At 35.1% G+C, this 24,885-nt stretch overlaps 1 protein-coding gene across 9 annotated transcripts in view; it reads left to right on the top strand.

Moving 5' to 3' along the window:
• FRYL (FRY like transcription coactivator) overlaps positions 1 to 24,885 on the top strand; it is a 162,078-nt gene that overhangs the window by 72,207 nt on the left and 64,986 nt on the right. For 6 of the 9 annotated variants that reach the window (XM_014261370.2, XM_014261363.2, XM_088057016.1 and 3 more), the window contains 16 exons: positions 1,919 to 1,972; positions 5,799 to 5,938; positions 6,380 to 6,476; positions 7,019 to 7,098; positions 7,580 to 7,660; positions 8,068 to 8,236; positions 9,078 to 9,170; positions 13,364 to 13,462; positions 14,836 to 14,937; positions 17,720 to 17,764; positions 20,985 to 21,088; positions 21,708 to 21,816; positions 22,780 to 22,866; positions 23,514 to 23,685; positions 24,368 to 24,500; positions 24,753 to 24,860. In XM_014261370.2, coding sequence (XP_014116845.1) covers positions 1,919 to 1,972; positions 5,799 to 5,938; positions 6,380 to 6,476; positions 7,019 to 7,098; positions 7,580 to 7,660; positions 8,068 to 8,236; positions 9,078 to 9,170; positions 13,364 to 13,462; positions 14,836 to 14,937; positions 17,720 to 17,764; positions 20,985 to 21,088; positions 21,708 to 21,816; positions 22,780 to 22,866; positions 23,514 to 23,685; positions 24,368 to 24,500; positions 24,753 to 24,860 — 1,673 coding nt within the window. The remainder of the gene's footprint in view (positions 1 to 1,918; positions 1,973 to 5,798; positions 5,939 to 6,379; positions 6,477 to 7,018; positions 7,099 to 7,579; positions 7,661 to 8,067; positions 8,237 to 9,077; positions 9,171 to 13,363; positions 13,463 to 14,835; positions 14,938 to 17,719; positions 17,765 to 20,984; positions 21,089 to 21,707; positions 21,817 to 22,779; positions 22,867 to 23,513; positions 23,686 to 24,367; positions 24,501 to 24,752; positions 24,861 to 24,885) is intronic. The other 3 variants (XM_088057017.1, XM_014261355.2, XM_005517723.3) reach the window with 1 other exon arrangement.

The following is a 24,885-nucleotide window of genomic DNA, read 5'->3' as shown; positions in this document are numbered from 1 at the left end:
TTTGAAATACCAATTTTCATAACAGTGTTTTGAACAGATTTAACATGTAAAATTACATGAATTTGAAATAATCAAGGAAATGAAACTTATTCCCCCTTGTTTTTGAAAAGACAGTGAAAGAACATTAACTGTTATATCAGTTGATCAAAAAATAGAGCTTTTTCAGAATAATCAATGCATTTTTCTGAAACCTCTTCCTAAAATATTTTTTAATTTGGGCATACTGGAAGTGAACATAAATGGTAGTATTTTCCTAGATAATTAAGTGGATTTCTTTGGATTATTGAAAGTGAAAATGACTTGTGAATTGGCATCTATACCATTTCAATTTATACTTTCAAAGTAGGCAAAAGCTTTTTGTCTGGACAGTGTTGAATTCAAGTTTTCAGAGTCTGTAATAGTTGCCAGATACTGCATTCTTTTTAACACCAAATACAGCTGCTCTTACTGGAGAAAATGCCAGAAATTGTGCTGTATTTTCAAGATTACAATTAAGACAAGAAAATATAAGTTGCCAGTTCAAACCTGGATTTGGGACATGCAATATGAATTTTTATCTGTTGAACATATAGTCTGTCTCTTGCAGCCTTGCAAGTGTTAATCACCAAGCAATGTTGACTTCTCAGATTTTGTCAACAGCCTGACAGCATGGGTGTTGTCTCATACTAAACTACTGGGCAGTTACTTTGTGCTAACAAAGAGTTACAACCTGTTGAGAGCAGAACTGGCTATCAGTATTGCTCACACCTCCTTTTACATGCCAAACCAGGCAAGTTAATTCCTTGACTTACCTTGCTCCATAAAACTTCCTTGTTTGCTTACTGCAATCTAGTGTGAGCTATTAACTCTTGATTCTGTGTACTTTTTTTACTTCCCATGTGAAAGATAACATTTTTGACTCATTTATAATATTATCAAATGAAGGGTAGTTCACATTTTTATAAAATAACAGGAAATGTTCATCACATCTTTATATATGTTACCATTTTGCAGTGTGCCTTTAAAGCTGTTGCTGTGGCACTTGCCTTGCTGTAAATCATTGACCCTCAGAGCCAGTGCACAGGACTCAGTGTTCTTTCTTATTTTTATTTTTTTTTCCCTTTTTTTTCTTCTTCTTTTTTTTTTTCTTTCTTCTTTTCCTCTACCTTCTTTTCTTCTTTTTTACTTTCCAGGGTACCTGAGCAAGGTATAAAACTTGCATTTCTTGTAAGTGTATAATTTCGTCCTCTACACAGTGACTAGTAAGAATTACTGTTTACTATTAGAGTTTGTGAATGTTTTGTTTCTGTAATGCTTTAATCCTCACTAAATTATTTTGTACAATTTAATTTTGCTTTTAACAGAGCAGTATGTCATATGCTACTGGTAGCAATAAATACTGTAATAAGTAAAATTCCAGTAATATTGCTTTTTTTTTGTCCCTTACAGCTATTTCAAATTAAAGCAAGGGATTATTCACATTCTCCTTTTACTGGAGCAGGTCTTCTATGTTTCGTTGCGGTTCAGGACAAGAGCAGATTGGAAATACATTTAGTGCACTTGTCTCTGCCTTTGTGAAGACATTTTAAAAATCATTATTGTAACTTAGAATAATTGCCATATACGAACATGAGTATACTTGTTAATTGAGATGGGAATGGCTTTTCCTCTAAGTTACACTTGATACCCACCACCAGCTGGTCCCCGTTTGGCCTCTGACATCTTCTGTTTGTCAGTCTTTAATGTTATTGTTGTTTAGCTACTGAATTAATTTTTGGGAGTATACTTCACATCTCCAGAAATACTTCTATCTGAAAAACAATGAAAATATTTACATCAAAAGTTATTGCTTTTTTCTGTAATACAACTGAGAAGGAATGAATCTATCTTTGATAATATAGTCAATTGCATAGTGAAATGTATGTTTATTTTTATACAGGAAAAGCTCTTGTCCAGATCTCTTCAAAGAGGTGAAGATCTTCAGTTTGATCAGGTGGGAGACATATATAATTGGAGGCAACTTTTATTGGATTAAGGTGGGCTTTATTTTTGCAGAACAGTGGTTCCACTATTGTAATATCTTAGAACATCCTCATCTGAATCTGTGTTAGAAGATTTAGACTCTGTTAGTTAGACTTTATTTTCCACAGTAGAATATGATAGCAAGAAACTACTAGAGTAGGTAATTATTTGAAGGTGGCAGTGAAAACTGGTGAAAGAAAGATGTTGAAATGCACTAGAGGACAAAAGTCTTAGTTTATTTCTACTATCGCTTATTGTTTGAGTGTTTGGGGCTCTGTTTTTTAAACAAATAGTGTTAATTTTATTTCAATAACACGGCTTTTATTGAGGGCTTTTTGATTCTATGGCAGAAGTTATAGGGTAGATTCAAAGTGTTACTGAAGTGTTACTTTGTCCTTTGCTGAGAATACAGATAGACTGCTGGGCAATTCCGTTTCACTTACTCTCAGTGAGCTGTGTCTGGAATGACTCTCTGCTTAATTTATTTATATTTATTGTCTTTATTTCTAATTCTTCAATAGTGTAGGCATGTTTGTGCCCCATAACCACTTCCTTGCAATGGAGAGGCAGCATTCAGAGGAAACCCCATTAATTGACTGTTCCTGAATAGTACCTACTATATGAAGCTTAGTGTTCTGTCTATAGGAAGGTTCTAAAAACAGGCTGAGTGAAGAGAAGAAGAAATAAAATATGTAACTTTTAAAATTTGATAATACAGAAAGAAACTAGTTTTCCTGAAAATACAGTTCTTTCAAAAAAATTGTTTTGTGTGTGTATATATATGTGTTAGTTCTTAGTTTGTTCTTTTGTTATTTGTAATCTACTTGGAAGATCTGAACCTTAATGCAACTGAATAACTGCTTTAGACAGACCTGAATGGCTGGGATTATGAATTTTGTTAGGGAATTTTGCACATTGTTTGGCAAAAGAAATTAAGATCGTGCATCTCTGTTGCTCAATGTATAAAACCCTTATTAAGAACAATTCTCCAGCAGTGCAGAAGATAACAGATTTACAAGTGATTGGCAAAGTGTGGGAATGAGGAGGATCCAGACATCACAGCATCCAGCAGAGAAGCTAGAGCTGCTGCTAGGCCAGCCTTGTTCACCCAGAGGTCTTTATGGAGCCAGGAGTCTGAGTCTAAAAAGTGACCTAACCTGTATTGATAGTGGGGTCTGAGCTAGTAACTGTTGTACTTTGTGAATAAGGAGAACATGCTTGGAACACAAGAGGGCTCTGGGACTAAGGAGGTATCTAATTAAGACTTGTTCTCTCAGTAAGCTCAGTAAGTGATGAGAAGAGGGCTGGAGGAGAAAGGCATGTAGTGTTGTCTGTCCCTCTGATAAAAAAGTAAAATAGCATTTAATGGGATTATAAGTTATTTTTGTTGGAAACATAACCAGACCAAGAGAGCTGCTATTAAAACAAGTGTGAAAAATCAATAGCTTTTAATTTTTAAACAGCAGAAATCTTCTGTTTGTCATTTGATATCTTAATTGGAACAATAATATAAACTCAGCTAAAAGAGCTGACATTTTGGAAAGTGAGAAGGAAATTTGTATGTTGATACACTCACAAACTGTTAAAAATTTTAGCATTTTAGTACCAGTGCTTTGCCTTTATCATTCATAGCACATCAGGAAGCTACCGGACAGGAATTTTTTTATAGAGCATATATTGCATTTCTTAAAATATTTTTGCTTGTACAGCTTGAAACTGAAATAGCTTGTGGGGTTTTTTTCTGTTTGTTTGGTTTTTGTTTTGTTTTGTTTTGTTTTGTTTTTTTGTTCTGGGAAACATACTTGGCAATTTCCTGCTCTTGTCCTAAGACCTCAAAACTTTATGATCACACAGGAGCCTGTGTTGGCCTTCTCAGAGACCAAAAGCAGATGTATGTGAGGTTCAGGCTTGTTCATGATTAGGCACAACTTGAGCAATGTTTTCAGGATCAGGATTTTGGCCAAAGCTGGAGTTTATGCTCTAGCATCTTACCATAATTTTGCTTCTCTCTTTTTACATCTCACTGTGCTGCTGGATATGTTATGTGCAATTAGCAATATGTTACAGCCTTTAAGACTTGAGTAGGATTTGCTGTTTCATTCTGAGGAACTGAAGTATACGTCATGTCTATTGCAGCCCTGTCCTCCTGGGTGTTACAGGAGCAGTCTGTCTGGACTGCTGCTCTCAGCCTAGGCATAATGTAATGCTAAAATAAGAATATTCTTGTATAAGACATATATATTTTTATACAAGAAATTATATTTTTTTAATATAAGATGATTTTGAATTTAGTATCCAAGCATTATAGTAATTATTTTAAATGAGAAATAGCTGATGTTCTGCTTAGATGCTATGCAGCATTAGCAAAGATGTCATCTTCCTGGTAATTCCAGTGCCTTTTCATTAGAATGCAAAACTTGGCAGGAAATAAGTAATTATTATTTAAATCTTACTTTTTATTTTTCAAGAGGAAAATGCTTTATTATGCTAGTAGTTTCTGGGTTTAGCACTTTACCGGTGACATTTTTGAACGCATGTGATGCATGCTTGTTTCTGTGGAAGCCAATGTAAATTGCCTTACTACTGGAACATTTATGGGTGGTAGTAGTATTGATAAGATAAACTGTAAATTGCAGGAAAACCTAAGAAAAAGGTTTAGTAAAGCTTAGAATGCAGGTTGCTTCTTTTTCTTCTGCTAATAAATCTGTCCATTCAGAACACAATTTAATTCTTGTGACTTGAATAACTGACTTGTTGACAAGCTGAGTAAAGTATTCTGAGGTTCCCTGCGGTTAACTTGTTCCCCATCCCTTCCACAAACTTAAAAACCCAAGATGCTTCAAATGAAGAAAAAGAAATAACTACATTAATGTTATATCAGAACATGTAATGGCATAATACTATGTTGTTATCTGGAATAGTGAATAATAGATAAGTTACAGCATGAGCATGACTTCTATTAAAACCTCTTATATGAACGATCCAAGAGGTAAGTAATACATGGCGTCAGTGAGCAACATGGTAACTGTCCCAGTCCAGCCTGTGTTTTGGGAATGGGCTTGCTCCCTGCTGCCTCCTGGAAGCAAGTTTATAATGGCATTATGCTGTCTTCAGTCATTCTTCTCCTTTCCAAGCTGGGGTACTTAGGAGTTCTCTCTAAGTTTTTAGTTAAAGGAAGCCTAGAAAATTTAAGTTTAATAACATCTTAAAGTCTTCCTTCTTAATAATGGTTTCTATTCCACATCTGTTGCACAGATGAGTTTACTAACCATACGTTTTCTGAAAGATAGCAGTAGACAGGGGAGTTATACTAAAACTAAATATAGCTTGAGACCCAGACCAGTCAAATGTATTAAAGGCAACATAGAATATCTAAAAGGCTCTTATTTTTGTTTATATAATTACCAAAGAAGCAGGTTTTTGAAAGTTACATACTTCATCAATTTTGGAGAGTTGCCTCTTATCTGTCATTTGAGATGTGAAGCTGTGTATATTTCAGAGATATGTACAGCAACATTCAGTGACATGCTAAAAGCTCTGCTGTTTTCTCAGTGGTTTTATACATGTTATATATGAATAAATTTGTCATTTTGTTACCCCCGTGAGCTTTGACAGACTTGGCTTGAAATTTTTTAACAATGGACTTAGTGTGTAATATTTACAGTAACTGTTCTAGGTGAAAACGAATATTAAATTGCCACTCAATGATATATGGTTTTTAACATTTAGAAACAATTTGAAAGAATGATTAAACTCTAGGATTTTTATTGCTAAAAGTATTTTTCTTACACTTTCAGTTGATAAGCTCTATGAGCTCAGTAGCAGAGCACTGTCTCCCCTCCTTACTACGCACCTTGTTTGACTGGTACAGGCGTCAAAATGGAACAGAAGATGAATCTTATGAATATAGACCTCGGTCAAGCACAAAATCAAAGGGGTAAGAATTTTCCTTGCAGAAGTCTGTCTGATTTCTGTGTGCTTTCTCATAAGAAGGTGTGTGCTTTATACTTCTGTGACAAGTATGTTGTATTTGGATTTGTCCTTACCTAAATTTGTGTAGAAAGAACACAGACTTCTTTTTGGTAGTGTATTTAAGTTGTATAGATGATATACATGAAGTGACTTAATGCTTTTGGTGTGGATATACAGGAGGTTGGTTACAGGTAATTCTAAGCTAGTTTGATTCTTGGCAGGTCCTTTCAGGAAGAAGGGGGCAAGATGTCAGTGCTGTGCCAAACCCCCAGGTCTTTCTACCTATCCATTTTATATACATCTGCAGCAGTGATTACGTGAAAAACAGTGCAGTCATTGTCTCTTCAGTATTTGTGTTCTCATCAGTCTCATGTCTGATACCTGTGTTCTTGATTTCTCATTTTAGGGATGACCAACAACGTGAAAGAGATTATCTACTTGAAAGGAGGGACTTAGCTGTAGATTTCATTTTTTGTTTAGTTTTAATAGAGGTTCTAAAACAGGTAAGATCTTTTGCTGTGGCAAATTAATTTTAATATTTTGCTTTTAATATTGGTTTTGAGAATCTCCTTTAAATTTTTAATTCAGATACCTGTTCATCCATAAAGTCTTTGGCCTCTTCTGCCTTTACATGCCTGCATTATTTCAGTTCATGTGCCTTGGAAAGTTCATGTGCCTGCTGATGTACTGCATAAAGCAGAACTGTAAAAAATAACATTTCATTTATGTTCAGTACCCTTTGTCAGCTTAAATGTGTTTGAAATACAGGTTGAAATTGTTGGATAATGAGATTAAACTGTCACTTAAAAATTAGAGAAGGTATGTAACTTTGCTTAGAATTATCCTTATTTGGCTAAGAATGCCAATGCAGATTGTGTAAACGTTAGATATTGCAGAATTAGCTTGATACATGCCAGCAAAGGATGTGGTCTTGGACACAGAGGGGAAAAGATTTCTCCAGGGCATCTCACAGTACTGTTTATTTGCTTCATACATGAATGTATGTATAGGTGCTACATAAATGTAAGTGATATGTGCATTTCAGATACCTGTTCATCCAGTGCCAGATCCTTTAGTACATGAAGTTCTAAACTTGGCTTTTAAGCACTTTAAACATAAGGAAGGGTAAGTTTCACTTGTGTGTTTTAAAATATTTTGTATTACCAGTCTGTGCTTGCTTGTTGTGATTGCCTCACATATAACATGTTGGTGATAAAACCAGTGTGAATGAACACTAGTTGATGTCTTTAAATGGAAAACATCTTGAAAGAACACAGCTGTGTTCAAGGTAACACTGAGTTTATTTTGCTTAGAATATATAGAATGATTTACATCCTCATACACTGTAAGAAAAGTCCAAGTTTGGATAAATACAGTAAAATTTCTATCCAGAATAGGTTTTTTTCCAAATAAGAAATGAAACTACATTACTTTAAATGTCATCCGTGCATCTTATGCTTGAATTTAATTGTTTTGATGGTAATAATTTGCCTGCTAGAGGACTAACTTTTTATTTGTTATTGAGAGCTTGCTTGGGGTTTAGAAGGAGCAAAGTTGTATTTAATGTATTTTATTCCCTTTATTTTTATCTTTTTTTCCTCTTCAGGTATTCAGGAACCAACACTGGGAATGTGCATATTATTGCAGACTTATATGCAGAAGTGACAGGGGTTCTTGCTCAATCAAAGTAAGTCCATTCTCTTGCTCTTTGTGTTTAGGGACCAGCCAACGTAGACTTAAAACTATTTGATGTAGAATCTATTCATGTAGCTAATCCTGTGTCAAATGTAGTCAGGTTAAATGTAGTCAGCCAGCACGATAAAACTGAGCAAATCAAGAAATAATCTTTAGTGCAATTGCTTTGCAGCAGCTTGTAGGGGCAGTCACATGTTGTTCAGTTAACTGGTATATTCTACTGATCATCATAGGCACTCTTAAATGCCTCGATGTGAAATACCAGGGTTCAACTTGCTTGCATTTTTCATTCAGTAGGTGCTGTTATTGTTACAGACTAAAGAAACTGGTTCAAAATTACAGACCCCATACAAAAGTAACTAAGAATGCAAATAATTGTCATCTGTATCCCTTGTTCAGGTTTCAAGCTGTTAGGAAGAAGTTTGTTACTGAATTAAAGGAGCTGCGACAAAAAGAACAGAGTCCTCATGTAGTACAGAGTATCATCAGTTTGATTATGGGAATGAAGTTTTTTCGAGTAAAGATGTATCCTGTGGAGGATTTTGAAGCATCATTTCAGTTCATGCAGGTAAACAAACGCTACATAAAACTGAAATGAGTATAATTTTAAATATTTAAGTCATGAAGCTATGATGACACTTGCTGTGATCAGTCACTTCCTCTACTTCTGTACCATCCTTCATCCTTTTCTGTTCAGTTCCTAATTTTTCAGAGGTGTGAATTATTTGTTTCTCTGCAGTTTGTGACTATCTGACATCAGGAGAAACCTTTCACAATTGCTTTAGTAGTGTGGCAAACCTGTAATATGTGAATTTAAGACTGAATGAAAATGGGTAGCAAACAAATAATTTTCTGCCTATATGAAAGCAGTGTATTAAAGAAAAAGAATTATTTTATATATATAATTTTTTAACAGATGAGATGTCAAGACATATTTTTCTTTAAAACCACCTCACTATGGATTATTTATTGTGTATGGAATATTTATTATCTTTAATTTTCTTTGCATCAGAGTTCTTTGAAAATGAAAATTAGTATATAAAAATAAAATTTTAATAGAGGTAAGCAATAAATTTTTTAAGCTTCAAAATAATGTGAAGGAAAATGTGCATATTTCTATTATTTTGTATTGTGAGCACTCTTTATATTCTGAATAAAAAGTAAATAGCTATCTGGTATTACAAAATGTGCTCCTTTCAATTCATTGAGGTGTATTGCTGGGGAAACAGGTTTTAAAGTTTCTTTTGTTTTGTGAAGTTGATACTGTTAAGGAATGCAAGACTAACTCAAACACATGACATGTTTTAAATTAAAAAAGGCAACTAATGTTAGACTGCTAGTGGTTTTTATGGTATAGTTATGTTTGTAGTCTTTTTTTCTAAATATTTTCCTAATGTTTTCTTACTAAGGAGTGTGCTCAGTACTTCCTGGAAGTAAAAGATAAAGATATAAAACATGCACTTGCTGGTTTGTTCGTGGAAATTCTCATACCTGTAGCTGCTGTAAGTATTTTAATCCCTCCTGACATGCTGTTCCTCACACTTTCAATTTGGCTTTCATTATTAAAATTCTTGAATTAATCCTCAAAATATTGCATTTTATAGATTCAGAAAGACATCTGGTACCTAAGGAGGGCTTACAAGGAGGCTGAAGAGGGAGTTTTTACAAGGGCATGTAGTGATAGAACAAGGTGGAGCAGCTTTAAGATGAAGGAGGATGGAATTAGATTAGATTTTAGGAAGAATTTGTTTACTGGGACAGTGGTGAGGCACTGGAACAGGTTGCCCAGAAAATTTGTGGATGCCTCATGCTTGGACATGTTCAATGCCAGGTTGGATGGGGCTCTGAGCAAACTGGTCTTGGTAAAAGGTGTCCCTGCCCCACAGCAGAGGGGGGAGTTAGAACTACATTATCTTTAAGGTCTCCTCCAACACAAACCATTCCATGGTGTTATATAGATTACAAGCACCTTCACAGTTTTAAAGGGAAATGGGTTGGCTTGTGTGTTAGCTAGTTTGCGGTTTTTTCATAACTTAAAAAAATTAGTCTATTTTCTAGACAGCTTAATTACCAGAGCATTGTGTAATTTTGTACATGCTCTAAAAATTTGAAGTTTCCTTGATTTAATATTTGTTTGCTCAAGGGTCTTCTTGACTTTTCTTTATTAGCTGAAACCTTTTAAGTTTCTATAATAAACTGCGATATGTAACATTTTTACAGTCTGATAAGGAGAGTGTGAACTCCTATGCACGACAGAAAAATGTTGGTTTTGGCTAATTAAATAAAAATCATTTGTAGAGGTGAATGTCCACTAGATTTAATCCTTCAAGTGTAAGAGCAGTCACTTATCTTCTGTGTGTGTTTCAAATCTAAAAACAGAAATTTCACACAGCAGTCATGAACAAGGAGAAAACCTCATTATCATCACAGTGTTGGATGTACTGTGCCTGTAATGCTGCTTGTGAGAATGTTTCAGTTAAGACAGGCTCTCTTTCCTCCCAGGCTGCTTTGCTTGGTTTTCTGAAGCTTGTTCAATAGGTCAAGAAGAAATTATGGCACCTGAGTATAATTCAAGTTGACCATTTACCACAAACTCAGTTAATTTCATCACAGTAAATTGATACTTGCTAGGATTGTTGTCTAAAGTGTTAGTTGTATTAGCAGATGCCAGGCCACACTGTTTGGCATGCATTTCCAAAAAATGGCAGGTTGTGCCTCTATGTTGCCACATAGATTATAGGGACATACCTTGCTATATATGGAAAATTTGGATAGGTGGATCTTGTTTTGTAGAATAGGATCTATGAAGAGTAGCACACTGGATAGGCATCCCATCTGAAGATTATAGGAAAAGAAAGATAACTCTCTCTGAACTCTTAATCCTCTTTTAAATGGTTTACCTTGCCCTGGGCAAATGTTTCTTTCCCTTCTGTGGTCTCAGTCTTGGTTTTTTGAGGTGGTTGTTTTTCTTTTTTGGTGTGGGTTTTTTGTGGGTTTTTTTGTTTGTTTGTGAGTTTTTTCAGTTTGGCTGTTCTTTGGTTGGTTGGTTAGGTTTGGTATTCTTGGGGGTTTGGATTTTTTTTTTTTTTTTAATTTTTAAATTACAAAGGAGGCAATCTTTTTTCATAAGACATTACTAGAAGGAGGTGTTTCTAGTAGTAATTGTTTATGGGAAGAAGTTTTGATCTCACCCAGGCATGCTTACACTCTTCTAGAGAAGAAGAATTCTATAGAAGAATTTTTTCCTAGTTTAGGGCAAATTAGGAAGGAAAACTCTAAATGGTGATTTCCCCAGGGAAATGCCCCTCCCCACCAACTGGTCCGGGGAAAAAAAAAAAAAATTATTTGGAGAGAAGTGGAAAAAGCTGTTTATTTAACAGAAATTGAGTAATATTAAATAATAAAACCTCTTGCTGTTCGATGGGATGGCAAATCTAGGAAGAAAAAGTCCTTTTCATGTGGTGTAGCTCGGCTCGCTCAGGTTCTTATCAGTCTTTCTGGCACTGGAAAGTGCCAAGGCCCAGGCCCCGGTGGGCCACAGGCGTGAGCTCCCGGGGTTTGGCTGGGTGTTCAGTCCAGAGCAGGCTTGCACAGATCCAAGAAAATTGGGAAAAAAAACAAAGGTCCAGGGAACTACTCTGCCTCAGCTAGCTAAAACTAACTAAAAGCCAGAGAGAAGCTCTGTCCCGCTGTCTGTCCGTGCTGCAGACACCACAGTCCAGGAGCGGGATGTGTGGGAGTGATGTTTTTCTTTAACACAAACTGCGGCTTCTTCTTCCCCCTCTCTTGCTCTCAAAGCCAGTCTTAAAGGTGCAGAACTTAATATATAACATAAACCAGACGACTGGGGATACCAGTATCATAAAGTCACCCCAGGACAAATTTCCTTCCTATTAAAGAGTGAGCAAATTTTGTCTTTTTGAATTTCATAGTTGCTTGGCAGTTGGAGTGGGAGTGCTGAGTGAAACTACTTAGCATTTAGGTAAATGGAAATATTAGTTTGCAGAATCTTAAGCATAGTGAAAACTGCCCTTGAAATAATGAGGAAGAAGCAGCATTTGGGAGTTGGGACTATCCACTGGCAAAGGTGGAGGCACGAACACCGGCTTTGCAGAGCACTTGTGGTGTTGGTGTGTGATTCCTTCCTACAAGCGCAGCCTGAATCAGCGCTTCACAGTTGGGGAGGGAGGCTTGATCTTTCCTTCTGACTCATTGAGTCTCTAATCATTTCACACAAATGGAGCTTCTTAAATAGAAATGAAGAGCTCACTCCCAGGCTGAGGTGCAGTTGAGCAGGTTACTCATTCTCTTGGAAGATTTGAGATGTGAGTTTGAATATTTTTGATGCAGCTGAAGGAATTGAATGTAGATTTTTCTGTATCTTGGATACAGAAAATCACTCAAATGAGGAAGCTGTTGAGTTTCAGCATTGAGACTTCTTTACTGTCATTCTCTTGCTTAGTCATTCAGGCATTTTAAGAAACCTGACCTGATTTGGACCCTGCAGGTATGATGAATCACAGCATGTTTTATAGCAAGGATGTTAGGGGTGCTCTGAAAGCCTAAGGTTATATCCCAAAGCAGCAATTAGATGATGACAGCAAATGACTGATTTTTTATGTGAAGCTAGCAGAATACTAATCAACTTATAGCCTAAGAATAGCAGAAGATAAATAATTTGGTACATAGGAAGTGATTTAAATTGTAACTACTTTCTCAGTTCTTTCTTTTTGGATTTGTACACATCACAGAGATACATGCTATTTTTATGCTTCTACATCATGAGGGTTTAGGAGTGTTCTTAGTAAGGTGGACATGATTTTTCTCGGTATAATGTTAGTAGATATAATGTTTATATAATATTAATAACTATAAATAATAAAAATAACAAAAAAAAAATCTTACATTGTAGGGAAATTATATGTACAGAGGCTCTCATCCAAAAAAGCCATTTCAGTCTCCAACACCCCACCCCTCAATTTGATAAATAAAGCAGAAACAGCTTAAAAAAGTAGGCTGGGAATAATATTTAAGTAGATCATCCTGGGGGATCCTAAGAGCTTTGCAGAGGTTTCAGTAAAGAAGGTGGTAGCTCTTTGTCTGCGGAAGGAAACCTGTTCTGTGTGCAAGAGCAGAGCGGGTTGGAAGGGTGTAGGGCTCCATGTGTGAGCCTTCATTCTGAAGGCTGAGCAAAGACAACTTGCATGATTGGTTGACTGGTTATCCTGTGGATTATTTCTTCACTTTCCAGTTTTCAGTATTAAAGCAAAATAGAAAGGAGGAGCAGTTAAGAGGGGAACTGTGAAAGTTATAGATAGAAATTTTTTGAATAAATGTAAATATGCATATGAAGAGCTACAACATAGTTTTTATTTGTTAGTTGGTGTCAAATACATTTTCTTACTTGAAGGATTGGAATAGAGACCATGTTCTTAAAACAGTTTTAGTGGGCTATTTTGTTGGGGTGGAGTTTTTGGTTTCTTTTCTTTAATTGTTAATTTTAAACATATGGTTGTAGTGTATGACAAGATTTCTTATGCTTCTATTTATATTTCAGATAAATACATAAATACCTTCCTAATGTGAAATTTAACTTTTGAATGATTTTGAATTCCTAGACATCTTAATGTATATTTAAATTGCCTTCTTTGTAAATTTTTAAGCCCATTAATTTGTGTTGTTTTTTTTCTAATAGGCTGTTAAAAATGAAGTGAATGTGCCATGCTTGAAAAACTTTGTGGAGATGCTTTATCAGACTACCTTTGAATTGAGTTCAAGAAAGAAGCATTCGCTGGTATTTCAAAGAAATATTTCAACTTCTCCATTTTGCTCATCTTAAGATAGTACATTATATGAGGAGAAGCTTATCAGGCCATATTAATTTAAATCTTAATGTCTCAATATAATTAAATTCCCACAGTGTATGGGCATTTGTTATAATTTTGCTTTGTTTCTTTGTGCAGATATGTGCTTTTATCTCACATGTGAGATTGTCTTGAAATCAGTGCTTGTTTTTGATTATTTATGTGGGTTTTAGCAGAGTTATTTAACCTAATGTCTTTTTAGTAAAAAACTTGCATTCAGGGAGTCTGAATATATTTCTCTTAGGGTTAATTAAAAGAGATAAATGTCAGACAAGACTTTTCCAGTAAAATAGCCCCATCTTAATAGCCCTGCTCTGCCTGGTTCTCTCTTCATACACCTTGTTTTTCTTTTTTCAGTATTTTTTATTATCTCTTATTTTTGCAGCATTTGGTTATTTTTGATGACTATGGCAGCCATGTTTCAAGTTGATTCACTTCACTTTGCCGAAAATGTAGAGCTAATTCTTTGCATTTCAATTTGCATATTCAGTAAATGCAAGTAAATTTAAAATGTTTTATTCTCACTTTCATGTTATGGACAAACTTCACTTTCTAGTATTCTGCACCTATAGGTTAAACTCCTTATGTAAGAATGACATAAAGTGGTTGATATTAGTATTCAAAATGTCATTTTATTTATTAAGTTAAATGTTGTTTCAATAGTACCATCTACCTACTCATCTTTTAGTTTTGCTTCATGACAAGAAAAGCTGCAGTCAGATTTGGTACTAATCACCATTATGTGTTAATTAAGTATTTGGTACTTAAAGTTATCTTACTAAAGCAAAGCTAAATCATACCCTGCATACTCACAGATTTAAATTAAATTATATTGTGGTTCATTCCTCACTAAAATTACATCTTGACTAGAAGTAGCATTTCTGACAACTGAAAATCTCAGTTTTCACTGAGTTGATGTTTTTGCTGAATATTCTTGGAGGCAGTTCACCTGCCCAGCATGTAGGACTACATGAATTGAGTTTTGTGGTTGCAGGGAAAGCATGACCATTGTATGAAGTGTCAGAGTGCTCTCAGTCCTTGTGTGAGATCAAGCCTTGCTGGGGGATGAGCTTCACCTCAGTCCCACTGCCCAGTCTGACCCCTTGAGCTCTTCCAGCCCCCAGGAGGTTACTCAGGGCACTGTGTCGGGCACAATGGTCCCAGTGCAGGGGAGAGGCTGCCATGCAGTGCCAAAACTGTGAGAGTGAGAGGCAACAACCAGCTGTGTCTCATTCTCAATGTACAACACTTAGGAGTTCTGCAAAGAGCAATTTGATCAATTCTTTTTCCCCCCTACTCATAGGCTTTGTATCCATTGATCACCTGCCTGTTGTGTGTCAGTCAGAAACAGTTTTTTTTAAATAACTGGCACGTTTTCCTGCAGAACTGTTTGTCACATCTAAAGGTAAGAATCCTTTTTAATTAAGGAACTCTTGCAAATCACTAGCATTTATTACAATATGTTCTCAGCATTCTTGTGCCAAATAAACAATGAGTAATATTTGGCTGTTTAAAAGGACACTGAAATATTTTTTCTAAAAAGAAATTAAGTGTTTCAAGTCTCTGTATTAAATTTAGTAGTAAGTTTTTGTGATGCTGTCATGTTGGAAATAAGTGTGGTCCCCTTGGGGAATTATCATTTTTATTGAGTAAAGTCTGCAGAAGTGTCTGCTAATAAGGGCTGTTCATGCCAGAGAAAATAAAAACTGTAATTCTTTATGTGTAAATTATATGTGAGAAAATAAATTACTTTTCTGCTCTTCTAAATAGAATGAATAGGAACTGCAAACTTTCTATCTCTTGTTCACTTAGTGAAGGAATAGAAAATGAACTGTGAGACCAGAAAAGATGTTATATTTACAGCCTGTGATACATGTTTTAAAAAAACAGTTACAGTGTCCCTTTAACTTGTGCCTTTTGTTGATATCATTGTAACCATCAATTGGTTGATAAAGACATCAAGATACTTACAAGTTAGTCACTTTCTTGTAGTTATTGTACATGTTCTTTCCTTGATTATGATTAACGTAATTCATGATTTTGCCTAATGTGTTGATTTTGAAAATGTTAATAAATTCTTTGATCCTCCTTCACAACACTGATTTTGGTTAGCTATGAGTGAGTTATGAAGCTTATTCGTAAAATACATAAAGCAGCATGAAGTCAAAAGGAAAACGGTTTAGCTGCTTGGATTGTTGTTAAGGGTCATTTTGTTCTTACAACATCTTTCACACCTTTCTGTTGCTTGTTGGGTTCTGTATATTTTTCATCTAACATTATTGCAGTTCTTTTGCAATATTTGCCTTGATTTTTGTTTTGTGGTTTATTTTGCTTATGGAGGCTGCTTGTGCTTTTGTTTTTAAAGCTTTTAAAAATACTCCTTACAATCTAGGAGTTGCCTTTTTCTGGCATAATGTCCATTGCTGGTAATGGATATATTAAAACTATAAATGCCAGTGAGTTTGATTGGTGGTTGCTGAGCATGCATTTTATATTTTACTTAGATTTGTTAACCACTAACAGCTTAACACATTTACTGTAAGGCTCTATTCAGCAGAAATTCCACATATGAATTTCTGCAATTCAGAATTTATAGTGTTACGATGCTATGCCATCAGTGAGTTCTTTAGGATATCATGTGGCTTGGTTTAATTTGGCACACCAAATTACTATCAAGTTTTTTTGGTGCCTACCTTGTTCAGAAACTTTGTTGAGCTTAATCTTGAAAAATACACTCCCACTGTCCTCATGTGTCTTACGAATTAATGTGTTCCTTTGTTTCTGAAGCTAATTAAATGCATGCACTCTGTAATAAGTAATCTCATTAATTTATAAATCTGATTTTCACAGCAGTTTAGTCTTTCAGATTTCCCCTCCCCCATTTTACTTCCTGATTTTCTAATGACTAAAATTATTTTATTTAGAGTTAATTAATTATGTAAAATGAAATAAGAAATTCTGAATCCGTTGCCTCTAGTGTCCTTGTTATTAATAAAGTAATTTTGAGAGTTACTAGGAGATACTTAGAGCACTAATAGGATTCATCTACCCCAACTGTATTTGTTGAAATGAACAAATTAGGAATTTAAATAATGATAACACTTAAAGTCTGTCACAGGGGTATTCTGTGAAGAGCACAGGCATGCTAGCAAGTCACCAAGAGGTAATGTAGGTGATGGATTCATGGTGCACTCTATTTCCTGGTGGCTACCAAGTCTTCCTTAGGCATGAACACCACGTCACGCTTTGGTAACTGAAATAAGCCATTTCCCATTTGCCATGGTGTGAAAGCTCACACCTTTGCAGTGGCCCCAGAGTACCTGAAATAGTTTATTCATACCCTGCCTTACCTTCTGGTGCTGTGTTAAATTTAATAATGCTCCTGGGAGTGCTCTGAATCCTAAGCCTGGCAGTATTTATGGTCTTTGTAAACTCTCTGTGCTGGGTTTCACTGCCCACTGCCTATAGTTGTCCTCAAAGCAGGCTTAGTGTGTGGGGAGAACATCCTAGCCTTGCTGAAAGGAGGAAACCTAGTGGTCTGAACCAATGCAAATAGCACATCAGTGAGTTGTAAGACTCAGCTTAGACCAGGAGTGTATGAAAGGGTTGTTTTTTTTCTGGTATATGTATAGCTGGCTTTGCCCCACAAAGCTGTTGGGATGCTGTTTCAGCACTGAGCCCAGCACTTTTTTTACACATTGTAGTGTAGGCAAAATTCTGAATTTGTTCAGCAGTCAGTAATGCTGGGTCAGTATTGTAAAACACTTTACTTACTTTTTTTGACTAGTATCTACATAGACTAATTCTAGCAAGTTTGTCAGAAAGTTGATAAATTCTTGGATGAATCTGAGTTGTGGTATCTTTACTATGTCTTCTGGAGAGAGGAATGAACATTTTAAAAAGCTGCAGAAATGGGAGAGAACAATGTCTGTCATTCTGTAGCACTGTTGGCTGGAAAAAGAGTATTTTTTTTTTTCCCCCTCACAGTTTACCCATAGTTCCTGTTACCACAAAACCTTAAAAGTTGAAGGGATGTTTTCAACCACTATAGCAAACCCTTTATTTCTACTGAATAGAGTCCTTGCTAGACAGCTATCTGTTGGTTTTGAGCTTTTTTTCATCTAACATGCATGTGCCTTCCATTCTCATGTTTGTTATGTTTTGCTGTCTCACATTGCTTTATTTAGATGCCATCTAACAACAGTATCAGAAAGCAAATAGAAACACTGCAGGTGAGTTAATATGTTGTTGTAACTCAGTGAAATGTTGCTTTGTCTCATGTAAATACTTTTGTTTCATTTTTTTTATGTTATTTGTTGTATTTTGTGCTTTCCTTTCTTTGTAAAATTGCTGTTAGTACTGTTAAGAAGCAACAGGACTAAGAACAGCTGTTTCAAAAATATTTTTCTCTTGCCAGCGAGTAAAGGAGAAATATCAGAAAATTGTCTAATACTAATTTTTCCTTGGGTTTGAAAGTGTGGCTTTGTGAGATTGATTATTAATATCACAGCTGGTTTCCCTGACAACAGTGCATGTTTCCACTGGAAGTAGCTACCTGTTCAGATGTCTGGGTTTTTCTGTTACTTCATTTCAAGAAGTATCTTGCATGTGAGCAAACTGAAAACATTTTCACAATAAGAAATGTGAAACTGATTTACTGTAACAACTTGCAGTGCACTAACTTGAAAGACTTTTACACTGTTGGTTTTGCAGGTTTTAAAAAGTAGAAATTGTTTTAGTTCAGAACAGAAGAAAAGTTTAACATCAGTATTAAAAAGTACTTTCTTCAGTAAGTGACTACATTTGACTAACATGGAAAAAATGCTATTTTGTTTCTTGCCATCATTGAGATTTGTTTCATTGACTCATTTTAATGTGTCACGTAACGCCACCGTAATTTGCTCTTATGTTTTTTGTTTTGTAACAGATACTGTTCCTGACAACTTTTTTCATAGTCTGCTGATACCATAATTTATGTTAAAAGTTTTAGGATTTTAAACAAAACTGTTTAAGAAAACCCCATATAGAGTACTTTAAAATCTGACAGACATCATCTAAAAAAGACTAAAATTCAGCCAGGCTGTTGAGTTACATAGCCATCTATTCCTTATTCTAGTTGCTCTAATGTCTAAGCGAAAATAAATACTGACATCTTAACACCAGGTATACGTGAAGTGTGCTGTAATTCAGACCCCAAAAGCAATTTTCTTCTAGCATATTTGTTTAGTTCTTCATTATAGGATGTGATAATGAAAATTTTCAGTGCTTAAAATAATAAAAGTACTGCAGGATTTATTTTGAAACTCTTCTTAAAAGGTGAATGTCTCTTTATATGCTACTTTTTTTCTTTATAATAAGCAAACTTTGTCATAACTACTCAGAAGTAGCTCTATTGGATGATATACTTTCTCACAGATGGAACATTGCTTACACATTATTAAAATATATGCTACCTCTACCATTTTTTTATTAGATGACTGAAAGCCAACAATAATTTATTTTTGTTTACTTCTTGACCCATAAATTAAGCTCCCCTGTAGAATATTAGAAATTAGAAAATTGAAGCATTACTGAGTTACAGGTGCATTTCGTATAGACTTTGATAACACTTGTAACAATGAATTCCCCAATCTGCTTTGACAATCAGTAGTTGTTGACCTGTAAATTAAACACAGTGAGTAATAATACTGTGGGGGTTTTGCTGTTTAAGCTGATTAGAATCAAAGCTATCACAGTCTCACCCTCTGGTACAGTTACGTTTGCTTTTTTCTCACAGAAGCACTGCAGGTAAATTTACTGAACAGTGAGACATTTATCAATGTGAATAATAAGCAGGGACAAGTGTAACTTCTTACTGGATAAATTTTGTCCAGATCACTTCCCTAAATTTACCCACTGCCTAGTTACAGGTGCTGATTGTGAGGCAGCACACATTGATGTGTGAAGGGAGGGCAGAACAGCATTATTGCTGATGTAAACTGGGTGAAGTTATTCCCTCTAATATTCTGGTAGTCTTGTGTGTTACTTGTTTGTACTTCTTTGAAATACCACTTCTGCCTCTGTGATTCTGTGATAGGCTTTTAGCCTTTCTTAAAATAAGATGCTGCCAAAACCAGCAGTCTGGACCCACCTGTGTTAAAGTCACCAAAATTACTCTCCTTTGTGTATATAGTCTGTTACACAGACATGAACATGAACTTATTTTGATCAGCTTACGGGTGCAGGTTGGACTTTCTCACTGATAGAATTAATGTAGAGGGAGCATTGTGGGGGACAGAACCATGAATGAGACCATCTCTTTTTGAACAGTATGGTTTAGGTTCCACTTAAAGCCTTTGTGAATTCGCACTTCATTTGTCCTGGAAGGATAAAGTCATCTGCTATTCTGATTCACTGGTTTGTGGCACAAAATATGAAATTAATTATGTTCAAGACATCATGCAGATATGTCTTGAAACAGAGAGACTTCAGTGGAGATGGGGAAGGTGTGGTTTTGGGGTTCTTTTTTTGCTTTTCTGTTGGTTTTGTTTGGGTTTTTCAGTTTGAATTGGGATAATGCCTAAAAACTTAATGACTGGGAATCATTTATTATATTCAGAAATTTATACTTACGGCCAAGTCCAGGAATCTTGCTGGACACTACTAAATTGTAAGTACTCCAAGAATCCCTATTTGGAAAAGAGGTTTCTGGAGCTGGTACAAAGAATGTTAGTTACTTACTGTTTTACACAGTTTAAGAGCTTGGGGGAGCAAAGCTAAACTCATAGTGTAGCAGCTTAAAAAAAAAGCTTAAAAGACCAAAATTATTTTGCATATAGTACATAATTTAAGCTGAATTGTGCTGCTAGATTTTATATTAATTCAAGAAATGGTAACAATTGTTACACTAAAAATCACTGAAAGTGGGAAAACACTAATACAGCCTTCAGGAAGTGTCTGTGTTACGTGAAGCCACACCCAGAGATGCATCCTTGTGTGCCTGCCCTGTTTTGCATTCTTTTCTTCTGCACCTGCTACTATCTGCTGTCACAGACTGAGTGATGGAATGAGACCTTGTGCCTGATCCAAAGCAGCTACTCCAATTTTAGACAAATATAAATTAGTTTGCTATGAAGTAGGTATTTGTTACCAATGGCTTTCTGAGAAAAGTTCTTGAAACACTTTTGGTGTGTTCATCTCAAGAGGAATATCTGCTTTTTAGTTACTCCTCTGCCCTCAGAGTTAGAGATGTGTAAAATGAGCTAGAAGTACTAATTAAAAATTTAGGGGAGTATTAGAAATAGGCAATACAGGCTTGTTTTTATGAAAAAATACCAAAAACTTGTAGACAGTATTAAACCCATCTGCTTTCATTGTTTAAAAAAATATTTTCAAAAGTAAATAAACATTATAATAGAATTTTGTCAGTGTCTCACAGGCAACAGTAACTGTATTTCTAAATTTATTTTACAGAATAAAGATCCAAAAATGTCCCGAGTTGCACTGGAATCTTTGTATAGGTTATTGTGGGTTTATGTTATTAGAATTAAATGTGAAAGCAACACTGTAACTCAAAGGTAAGTTTATTATGCAAAGTATTTTAAACTGCTGATGATGGAGATTTTATTCCCACCTAGTGATACCAGAAGAGGTCTTGAAGCCAGCTCAGGGATGGTTTAGTCAAGTAAACAGGGGACCAAACATTTTGTCTTAATAGAGAAACCCAAAAGGCCTTGATTAATTTGATGGAAAGAAGAAATAGAGTCTAGAATTGTTTTTGCAGGGATAGAAGTCAGAGAGATAAGCAGGAAATTTATTTAAGTTAAAAGGCACTAATGGTGACAGAAAAAATTGGATATGAAGTGGCCATCACAAAGAATGGACTGGAAATTAAACTATTTTCTATATAATTGTGTATAATGAGAATTTAGAATAGTAATTTATATTTTTTCCCTCCTGAGTATTAGTAACTGGTTTAAAACGGGATATTTTTCAGCTCATAGAGGAACCCATGATCTTAATGCCTGTGACAGCTGGGGCTGTGCTTCCTGTACATGGTCCTACCTGTCACAGGCTTCTGTATTATTTCATAGTACCCCACATACACTTAGAGATTTGAATTGTAACATGTATGCTGTTATAAGGAGATATTTTTAAAAGGCCTTTTTATTTCTTTTTGTTTCTAAATACTTGTAGCCGTCTCATGAGTATTGTATCAGCACTTTTCCCAAAAGGATCGCGTAGCGTGGTCCCACGAGACACACCTCTAAATATATTTGTGAAGATTATTCAGTTCATTGCTCAGGTAAGAATACATCTAGGTAGAGCTATAATAGTAGGATGAACATTATTTGGGAGAAATGTAAATTTAAGGTTTGTTTTTGAACCTGAATTAGTGGTCTCATATCTTGAGTAGAATTTCTCCAAATATGCGTAACAAATGAAAGAACTCATTCTCTTTCTAGTAGTGGCAAAACTGTTGTGTACAAACATTATGATGATTAGTATTTACATTTGTACTGTGCTATTGGGGGCTGTGTTTATATATTTATATAGTACACTAATATTACTATATTCAGTGTGATATTTTTATAAGGGACAAAGCATTAGAACAGTAATACCTACTTATATTTAGCCTGAAGACTGGCCTCTATAGACAGAAATAGCATATTAATGCAATATTAATGCAATAGTGTATAGTTGGCACTGCATTATGATTTATATTATTTTAGGTGCTTCTCTTGCCCTAGTATCAAACTGCAAGATACAATCTCCAAAGATGAACTCTCATTAATCTTTAACCTTATAGATTAGTGACATATTTTCCTGTCTTAGAAATAGGCTATCTGTGCTTCAGCTTCCAAAATGGTTTCCTTTTGGTCATACAGGGATGAGGCAGGAAACACAACTCATCACTGTTTATATTTTTATGCATTTATATTGTAATATTTTTTTATTCCTTAGGACTTCTCTTTTTCTCAAGTTTTTGGTTTCTATAAGCTCATCTTATTTGTAGAAATGCATTTGATCTGAGATTATTTGTCTGGGAATTTTTTCAGGAGAAATGGTTCAGCCATATCAGGGGATGAGCTGTCTTGAATTGTACTAGATTAAAAAAAAGAAAAAGTGATAAGAATAGGGAGGAAAAAAGAAATATTTTCTAAATTTTTTAATTTTTAAGACATGATACCCAGTAGCTGTGCAAAGACAAGAAATTATGCATATTAACAGAAGAGAGATGATCATACTAATCTATTTTCCTTTATAGGAACGTTTGGATTTTGCAATGAAAGAAATAATATTTGATCTTCTTAGTGTTGGAAAATCACCTAAGACCTTCACTATTAATCCAGAGGTAATAAAAGCTCATTAGTTGCATGCTAAGAGAACAAGGCATTGGGGGATTTTTGGGGAGAAGTGTTTTACTATGTTTGAGCCAGGTTAAAAGCAGATTAAGGAGTATCTGAAGGAATGTTGTGCTAGTACTGAAGGAGTAATCGTTGTTGTGCACAGTTGCTGGTTGGTTTTATGTGAGCAGCCAGCAGCACTTCTACAGTTAAGGCTTATTTTGACAATAATTTCAGGAAGTATGGCTTTTTGTTACAGTATAACTGTAAAGCAGTTTTTCAGGAAAGTCATACCTAGGTCTTCAAGACCCAGTCTAACAGAGGGGATGTTTAAGCAATGTCTGTCTTCAGTGTGTTGCTCTAGAGGCCCATATCAAGTCTTTGAGTGCTCAGCACTATAAAATATTCTGTATCTTAGCCTGGACCAAGTTAATTCACTTGAATCAGAGTGTGGAGCTACACAGAAAGCTTAAACTTTGTTACTTTCATTACCCTAATATGTAATATTTAAATAAAGTCTGTCCTACTGGAACCGTATCACTGTCTGTTTAAAAGAGATGAAAAATTCAATTTTTATTTTGTCTCTGTGTTACTTCAATATTGTAATTTCTTTGGTTTTGTCTTTCCTTTTTTTGTCCATTTTTTGTTCTTGAAGAGGATGAATATTGGCCTCAGAGTCTTCCTTGTCATAGCAGATAGCTTGCAGCAAAAAGACGGTGAACCACCAATGCCAACCACAGGAGTTGTTCTTCCTTCAGGAAATACTCTACGTGTGAAGAAAATTTTTCTTAATAAAACACTGACAGATGAGGAAGCAAAAGTTATAGGTACGTTGTATTCTTTTATAAGTTGGCATTTCAAAATGTATGTATATACTCCCAATTATTCTCAAGCAGTAAGAAAAAGTGTAATTTTATTTATGTATTTATTTTAATTGTTAATGAGAATTGTTTTGATTTTTTTAGAGAGGGCTGCTACACAGTATTGACCCTCTGGTGTCTCAGACTAAGTCTTTTCTTGAAGTGTTTTGCATTGTAAAATAAGCACAAAGAAGCCTGAACACAGTTAGTGTGGTAAATAGCATGGCAAGTTTTTTTTCCCCTTGATGTCACTCTAAAATGTCCCAAATGTCTCACAGCTGAGTGGAGTAAGACAGTCCTGATCCCTGTGCCCTGCTGGTCTTTGAATGAGGTAGTCATCTTCAAAGGACTGTTTCAACATGTTAAATTTAAACTAGAACTAAAAAGCTTGGAATTTTGAGAAAACGAAGAAGCAGCTAATGGTTACTTCATTGCTTTTGTTTTTTCTGAAGGAAACTTCTACTTTTGTATAATATCTCATATTTATATATTTATAGATAACTATTTCATATATACATGCATTTGTTTTGATACTGAATGTATGTATTTCATGTCAGCTGTGCAATGAGAAATTTTTCCTAAGTTGAATAAGTGGCAGATATTTTAATAAAAATATGAAAAAAGGTGATGGAACTTTCTGACTTTTCAGGAATGTCCATATACTATCCTCAAGTCAGAAAAGCACTGGATAGCATTCTTAGGCATTTGGACAAAGAAGTTGGAAGGCCCATGTGCATGACTAGTGTGCAGATGTCCAATAAAGAACCAGAAGACATGATTACGTATGTACTGAATTGCAGCATTTTCGCTGTTACAGTAGCATCACATAATTTTTATGCTCTAATGTTGCAGATGCCATCATTAATGTATTACAGTTGTGAATTTTTTACTGGACTATTAAGTGAATGTTAGTTTCGTTAGTTATTGATAAAAATGTTTGTTACCTCCTTAGCTGTGGCATGAAATTGAAAACATTTCTAGTGTACTGAAGTAGATTTTCCTGTTTCTTTGTTGGTTATAAACTGGTTTTGTAGGGGTGAGAGGAAACCGAAGATAGATTTGTTCAGAACTTGTATTGCTGCTATCCCAAGACTGATTCCAGATGGCATGAGTAGGACTGACCTCATTGAATTGCTTGCAAGGTAAGAGAAATGGAGTTCTGCTCTA

The sequence above is a fragment of the Pseudopodoces humilis genome, chromosome 6 (genome assembly GCF_049639895.1).
Source record: "Pseudopodoces humilis isolate 2021_Gansu_Grassland_sample_001 chromosome 6, ASM4963989v1, whole genome shotgun sequence".
Lineage (NCBI taxonomy): Eukaryota > Metazoa > Chordata > Aves > Passeriformes > Paridae > Pseudopodoces > Pseudopodoces humilis.
Note: the sequence above shows the minus strand (reverse complement) of the source record. Positions and strands in the feature narration are given on the sequence as shown.